An 8,290-nucleotide genomic window follows, 5' to 3' on the forward strand; every position below is an offset into this window, starting at 1 on the left:
GGGAATATTGCACTCCTGTGCGGACAAATGTATTTGTATAAAAAGAATGTACTAGGTTACTTTTTTTCTGTAAATTACAACAAGCAGCCGTGAGATGAAAGATGTAAGGTATAAGAACCTAGAAGCATATGGTCCAAGCAAAACATTTGCTGCAAGGCCCCTCCTTAATCCCACCACCAAACACCTACATTCCCACTATCCAGTTCACCTACATACCTTATCTTCTGTATGTGTAACTGTAAATTGAACTCTTCAGAGACAATTTTTGTTTTTATCTGGGGTCCCCAGATTTCATGTGGCAGGCTCAGTCACTGTTAACAATAGCTCCATGAAAAAGCTCCATGAAACAGTAGCAGGGCAGTGAGGTTGTGGAATGCCCTGCTGGATTATACACATAGTATAGACATTGGTGCATACCTCCCAACTGTCCCTTTTTCGGAGGGACAGTCCCTCTTTTGACTGCTCAACCCGCAGTCCCTCATTTGTACTGGAAAGTCCCTCTTTTCTCTGCACTGAACAGCCAGAAAAAGAAACAAAGTTTCTCACTTAATTGGCTTTTAGCAGAGAGCCCAGAACGGCTAGCAGGTGCAAATAAGATACTTTGTAACAATTTTGAGACACAAACACACAGTTTAGATAAGGAGAAATATTTTCAAACTTTCACAACCTGCCAAATTTTGTAAAACAAACATGGTAATTAGGGGGTGTGGCCACAAATTGCGGAAATTTTTTTTTGTCCCTCTTTTTACTTCCAAAATGTTGGGAGGTATGTTGGTGTATATATAGTTTATATATGTAAGTGTATATATACGTGGGTATAAGTATGTGTATATATGTGTACTGTGTTCATTTGGAGTGGTTGAACCTGATGGACTTTGGTTTTTTTTCAACCCAACTTATCTACGTTATTATTAACACAGTGCATTACTAACACATGATATGTTTTTCACTACTGCCATAAATATATGTGAGCAAAACAGTGTGCCTGGTCAATGAGGTAAAGGCATGGGCTGATTCCAGTTCCAAATCATGATCCAGAATATCCAGATTCCTAGTCCAGGTGTAATGGGGTACATAATAACTATTTTAAACATTAATTATAGGGACACATTAATTTAATTATCTGTGCTAATACTGTAATAGAGTCTCCATGAAGTACCAAGGTAACAGTAAGTAGAGCATAGATAGGTGCTTTCATTCTTAAGGTTGCCACCTGGCCGGTATTTTACTGGCCTGGCCGGTAAAAATTATGCTTGATGCCAATGTTATTAATAGGAAAAAAAGGAAACCCTATACATTCTATATGCAATTTAAGATTGTGATTTGAATACCATGTACCAAACAGCATGTTCTTATTATCCCTAAGGCATTTATAGTAAGCATCCTGCCGAATGTCTTTTTATGCTGTTCTATATCCTGATCCATCAAAATACCTGTACTATAATTTATTTATATTTGCTTTATGCTTTAAATGTGAAAGTTGGAAGATATTTCTGTTTGGTTTATGCTAAAATCATTTGCAAAACTTGATTATCAGAATGGCTAACTGTCATTTTCTGTGTGACAGGTGTATGGGGGCTTCTATCCACATGAGTACCCAGTTTTTATTTTTATACTGAACTACTCTTTTCAGACCTATTACTGTTTAACAAAACACAAAACACTACAGCCTGCTTTGCATGCAAATAGTAATAAACTTCTAGCTTCCGAGTGTAATCTCCAATTGTTTTGCTTTTAACCAAACCTAAAACACACAAGAGCAAATAACAAGAGTTGTCTGCCGCAAAATATAAAACCACATATGAGCACAGCTTTATTCCATCAACATGAAGCACAGTGACACAGAGTAAATTATCACAGCTAATATAATCAAGCCTTTAGCCTTGTAGCTCTAAGTGCCTTTGATAAGCCCAAAATGAAAAGCTTTATTAGAAAATGTTTTGGGTAGCCTTAGGGCAAGTGAAGCAGAGGGAATCTGTGGCATCGTCATCAATAAAACTGACAGCAGCTATGTCACAGGAGTTGGGTGCCACAACTCAAGTAGTAAAAGACTGCTGGCCACAGGCTCTTAGTTAGTTCATGCGTTTAATTCCTTCACTAATGTAATGACTTTGAAGCACTTTTTGACCTCAAAAGCACTATTCCTCTAACATAAAAAGATGATAACATAAAAGAGATGTTCATGTCTAGTATTTGACTTTAAATAGACTTTGGCTATGTATAGTGCATGCCAAATATTTCTGCTCAGACTGTCCCACCTGGTCAGTTTGTGGTTAGATGGTCCACAATCCTGGTGAGTCTTGGTTGGTCCATTGTGGCCCCTACATAGTTTTCCACATTTGCACCTCCCTGATGCGTTGCAGCAGCAGTCTCCTTCCACCTGACTTAAATTGTGCTGCAGGCAGAATTCATATTGTATATACCTCATCCAGGGCAGCCATCACGGGGGGACAGGTGGGGGACAGGGGGGGCCCGGCCACGCCACACTTACATGATTAGCCAGGCCTCCATCTTTCTGAGAGCTGCTGACTTCGGGAAGGCATGGACGTTTAAGGGGCCACCAATTTTCTTATAATGTGTGTGGGGGGGGGCCTGGCAACCAATTTTGGCCACCAATTATTTTTCTCATGTGGGGTCCTAGCCACCAATATTTTTTAATGGGGGCCCTGGCCACAAATGTTTTTTTATGGGGTGCCCTGACCACCAATATCTTTTTATTTTTTATTAACATGTGGGAACCCTAGCCACCAATATTTTTTTTTTTACTGTGTGGTGGGGGGTGAACCTGTGGGGTGGGGAGGGCGGACCTGTAGGTGGGGCTTGCGGTGGGCGCAGCTCAGGGGGCCCAGGAAATTTTGACGTATGGGGCTTTGCGATTTCTGATGGCGGTCCTGACCTCACCCATTGCTGCTGTGGCCTAGTCCGACACTATTTCTGCTGACCAACAGTTAAACTCGAGATCAAGACTTATGCTTTCAGTTCTGTAATGACTGACTGGATGTTTTGGATCTGGGAATCAATCATAAATGAAAAAATACAGTCAAACATACTTGTGTGCTTCTTTACAGTGACTGTAGTATTATCACTATTACCAACTGTACAGGTTCTGAACTTTTGATGAAACAGTTGGTTTTGCGATGCAGTCCTAAACTTCTAACCCATAGTTTCTAAATTAAAATGAGCTCAGATTTGTCAACTGTAGTAAGACTATCAAAAGGACATTGCTATATAAAATTGCACATGGTTATCCAACCTTCAGCCTTTCAGCCATTGCTATTTTCACTAGCTTCCATATTTCCATATTCCTTATCATTACTTCTTTATTTATGAGCATTACCCCGTCCATTACTTTTTTGTACACTGTGCTGGAGCTGGCCACACACTGACCAAAAGATTCACTTCTCAGTGATCAGCTCTAGCAGGAAAGGTGAAGGATTTAGGACTTTGGACATGCCCAAGTAGTTTTTTCTATTTTAATCACATTTCCCAATAAAATTGCTCACCAGTTTATATAATACTTTTTTAGCTAAAGCTTTTAAGATACCATTCTATTGCTGCAATATTATCAAAATGAAGATGATGTTAAGATGATGATAACTGAGTTTGTCCTTGTCCTATGTAAAAGTACACTAGTAGGTAACTATTGTTGTTCCTGAGGTATAACTTGCCATATGTGTTTAAAACTTTAGTATCATCCCTCAGACTCTTCTGTTTTACTCTTGTTTTTTCTCTTCTTTGAGGTACAGTGCTCAATATCAGATTCAGAAAACCTCTTTGCAGTCTCTGTAGGGACCATTGACTGTGGGGGTTGGTATCCCTCCTCTTGGGGGTCAAGGGGTTCCTTGGAAAGGAGGATATTGATTGATGGGTATTTTTTTTGTACAGTGAGACACGGAGCTGGATGTTGAACATTTGGCCCTTTCTGCTCCCATACCTCCTGCAGTGTCTTATACTGAAGTTTGGTGACCTGGTGAAGACCATCTATTTTTCGTTTCAATATTTCTACACAGGTGACAGCTTTGGTTACTCCTCGACCATAAGCACTGAAAACAATCTGTCCAGTTCCCTCTGACAACATATGGGTTGCTGCATACCCAATGAGGTTACGGATTTTACTGCCTTCTTTCACTCTCATTTTTACTACATCTGGGTGAAGGTTCTTGAATGGCAAAGGCTGTCCATCATCTTCATCAACTGTCTGAACCCGGCGGAAGTTCTCCATTCTGAATTTAGAGAGAGAAGATTTTTTTAAAATTTCCTCTGCCCTACATGATATAGAGTACAAAATAAAGGTTACAGAGCAAAGTTATCTTTCTAGTAAGTGACTATCTAACTCAGCTGGAAAATGAATGATAGATTGTAAAGACCACATCTGTGAGCATTTATCCGGCAAGAACACTGATTTTAATGACAACCCAGAACATCTTTTAACTGTCTAGAGCAAGTCTACAGTTCTCTTGTGGTGAATCAGCACAGAATTCACCAAAGGGACCTGTATACTTGCAATAACAATGATTCTCTGATTGATAATGGATGAATCACTTAAGCCATCAAAAGATGCAGGTTGCCTCTTCATCATAATTGCAACAATTTGCTACATGTCATGTCATAATAGCTAAATGATGTGCAGGATTTAGTTAGTATTTTCCTCGAGCAGTAGAGTCTGCCTTATTATTGTCAAGTGTGCCTAGGATCCATCAGGCTGCATAAGGGTTAATTTGAGCAGTCCAGATATAGTATTATAGTCTGGAAAAGTTCTAAAGGTCCTCAAATAGATTGACACCAACTAGAATTATTAGAAAAAATAGGATAAAATGTATGATTCTCAAACAGTTCTACAGTATACAAATTGATTTAAATATTTATTTAAAGGAGAACTAAACCCTAAAAATGAATATGGCTAAAAATGCCATATTTTATATACTGCTCTGAGCAGCTGTTGAGAAGCTAAGCTTAGGGGCTGTCACAAATTATCACAGAAAATTAGGTTGGCCTGTAATATAAGATGATGCTACAGGGCTGATTATTAAATTCTAAAGCTAATTGCACTGGTTTCTGTGCTGCCATGTAGTAATTATCTGTATTAATTACTAATCAACTTTATATTGTGACATTTGTATTCTATGTGTAATATATATTTTGAGGGATCCCTGATTTAGAGGCTATCACACTAATTACAAAAATAAATTAGGTTAGTGCTAGAAAAAACAGTATGTCAACTAAAGGAATACATGGCAATTTACAGCTGGCTGCCCCTTAAGATGGCCATAGATGCAAAGATCCGCTTGTACGAATCGAGGATTCGTACAATATTCGGACCGTGTGTGGAGAGTCCCAACATTTTTCGTCCGGCAGAGATTGGTCGTTTGGTCGATCGGACAGGTTAGAAAATTTCTGTCGGCTGCGGGTAATATCTCTGCATGTATTGCCGATCATACGATTTTCAGTGGGAGACTGTCACCAGCTTTTGTCAGACATAATCGTACGATTGTCAGGGGCAGAACATCGGCTGATCTGTTCTTACTACTTCTGAATGGTAAGACTTTTATCTTTATGGTTAGTGGCAGGTCGGGAGAAAGTCCGATCGTACGTTGATTCGTACGATCGGATCTGTCGCCATCTTAAGCCAGTCATATGGTTAATTAATTCCTCATGTGGCTAATGATTTGTTGTGCTTCCTACTGGAGGTTATTGTACACATAGATATACAGAATTGCCATCAGTGAAGGCAATGTTGAGTACTTGAGAGACATGGGTTCTCTATTTCCAATAATTTTTAAAATTTTTAAAAACGTGGATTATTTGGATAAAATGGAGTCTATGGGAGACAGCCATTCCGTAATTCTGAGCTTTCTGGATATCGGGTTTCCGGATAAGGGATCCTATACCTGTACCATATCAAACCTGCAAATAAAATACCTGTTCCAAGGATTAAAGCAACCTTATATACTGTAAATGGAACATATTTGTAGGAGAAGACATGTTGGATCACTCACAGAATATTCATATTTAGCTGGGTGGAAGTTACATTTTAATATCCTGCTTGTAATACTTTATTATAAACGTTGGCGTTATCATTTGGAATCAGCAGAAGTTTCCAGCCACCTGTCTAGGAATATAACTTCTCCCAATCTGTAAGAAAATCTTTTTTGCACTGGGAAGGTTTTAGAACAGGACAGGAGGGCTCTGGGCCTCAAATTAAAGCCCCCTTTGGTTAAAAAGTGGACATTGCTGAAAGCACATTTTATATAATAAAACATTATTATTAACAACTGTTTAATATTTTAAGCAAGGACATACACGGCCATCCCAAGACCCTCCAGCTTTTCATGAACTGCAACTCCCAGCATCACCCTGACAGCTGAGGTTGAAGTTAACCATTATCTGGGGTATTTTAGGTTAGACATGCCTGATTACATAGTTCTTTTCCTCCTAAGTTTTGCTTCATATATAAAACATAAAAATAGATGTTACTCTACCCATTTACAAATATAAAATGTAAGTTGTACATACTTACCCCTTGGCTTGGTGCACAAAGGTCTATTGATTTTTTTACTGATAGGTGTCTTCCTCTCCCAAATTTTCTTTTTTGTCTGTTGTTATTTTTCCTTTATAATAGGTGTATTTTTATTTCATTTACAGAAATCTTGTTGGAAGGTAACACAATGGTCCAATAATGTCCACATATCCTGAATATTGGGCATGTGGTGGCAAAGAGTACAGGATAATGATGTTCTTCCAAGCCTCATCCTTTAAGACATCAGTAGAATACCCCTTTAGGCTCATGCGATTCCACTTTTCTTTCTAAGTAAAAGCCTTGCAACATACAAAATAACTACAATGTTGTACAGCTTTTCAGACATCCCACTCCGCTTGTTACAGTTTTCCATTTGCTTTCTAGGTAGATTTGTTGCTTTGGTAATATCTACTCAACTCTGTGTTTGTATTTGTTAATTGTAGGCAGATAGAGGATCATCCGAGCTGAGGTGCAAGAGCTGACTTATGTGCCTGTGCTCCCTGCACTGTGAGACAAGCCACTGTCTCTGCTGCACTTAATAAGAGACCCTCCTCCCTCCTTCTCTATCTCACATACTCTATGCACAAGGGGAGTGAAACAGAGATAGCAGCATCGGCATTATTACTTCAATTCAAACACTTTGCTGCTAGAGAAAACTGCGAAGCATTGCCTATAATTATATCCCTAGTCTCCAAATGGTCTTTGGCGTACTATATAATCTTCTTGTCTAGGCTACATGGAACATTTTCAGCATGCACTTTATCGTATCTTGCATTTGTTCTGCTTCTCCCTTTCTTCCTAACTAACTTGTATAGGGTAGGCTTTTTGTTATTTTCATTAAGGAAACTATTGAAAGAAATAAATATACACACTTACAAATATAATGCAAAGTGATTTTATTGCCTTGAGTATAAGGTTCCTATTGAAGCTTGAATAGCACTCCCCATGGCTGGATGGCAGCCTATTTATAAAACTATAGTAGAGCTTAGTGCAGGGTACCACTTGAAGCAGCATATAGTATGTTGCACAAAATGGCAAAGACATAAGTGTTAATTTAGCAAGCAATCTGCAAGCACTATGCGCATAGTATGAAAAAAATGGGGGTTATTTGTGTGAAATTCAGTTGTCAGCGCTGCTTCAGAACACAGCTGGGCCCAGGTCAAAGATCTCAATGGGGAACCTTGCAGCTGCCCCATCAAATCTGTGACGGTATTACTCTTAAAGGAAAACTATAACCCCCAAACAATGTAGGTCTTTATAAAAATGTATTGCATAAAACAGCTCATATGTAAAACCCTGCTTCATGTAAATAAACCATTTTCATAATAATATACTTTTTTAGTAGTATGTGCCATTGGGTAATCATAAATAGAAAATTGTCATTTTAAAAAATAAGGGCCACCCCCTGGGATCCTAGGATTCAAAATGCACACAAACAAACTATACATGTTAAGTTACATGAGCCAATCAACAGACAGAGTTCTGGCTTTTGCTTCCACACTTCATTCTGTTCCTGTTAGAGCTGCAGTATTTCTGGTCAGGTGATCTCTAAGGCAGCACAGAGACCATGAACAAATGGTGGTTCAAGGCAAGAGATGTAAACGGGCAATATTTACATATATATATATATATATATTTTTTTTTTTTACACAAAATCGTAGGATACCTCATGCACTCCCTTATCTGGGTTACTGCCCTGGTGCTTACAAAATATATGTATAAAAATTGAATAAAAGCTGTTGCACAACAGGGTCTTGCAAAAAAAAAAAAGTA

At 38.6% G+C, this 8,290-nt stretch overlaps 1 protein-coding gene across 1 annotated transcript; it reads right to left on the reverse strand.

Moving 5' to 3' along the window:
* Nucleotides 1-2,819: 2,819 nt before the first annotated feature.
* On the reverse strand, nucleotides 2,820-7,038 carry rpp25.S (ribonuclease P and MRP subunit p25 S homeolog). The gene is made up of 2 exons (XM_018254680.2): nucleotides 6,518-7,038; nucleotides 2,820-4,223 (listed from the first exon to the last, which is right to left on the reverse strand). Exon 2 carries the CDS (start codon nucleotides 4,220-4,222, stop codon nucleotides 3,692-3,694), a length of 531 nt encoding a protein of 176 aa, XP_018110169.1. The 5' UTR covers nucleotide 4,223; nucleotides 6,518-7,038; the 3' UTR covers nucleotides 2,820-3,691.
* Nucleotides 7,039-8,290: the final 1,252 nt, after the last annotated feature.

The sequence above is a fragment of the Xenopus laevis genome, chromosome 3S (genome assembly GCF_017654675.1).
Source record: "Xenopus laevis strain J_2021 chromosome 3S, Xenopus_laevis_v10.1, whole genome shotgun sequence".
Classification (NCBI taxonomy): domain Eukaryota; kingdom Metazoa; phylum Chordata; class Amphibia; order Anura; family Pipidae; genus Xenopus; species Xenopus laevis.

What these genes read in the sequence shown, in the direction of transcription:
- rpp25.S (XM_018254680.2), bottom strand. Translation starts at nt 4,222, where the DNA reads ATGGAGAACTTCCGCCGGGTTCAGACAGTTGATGAAGATGATGGACAG.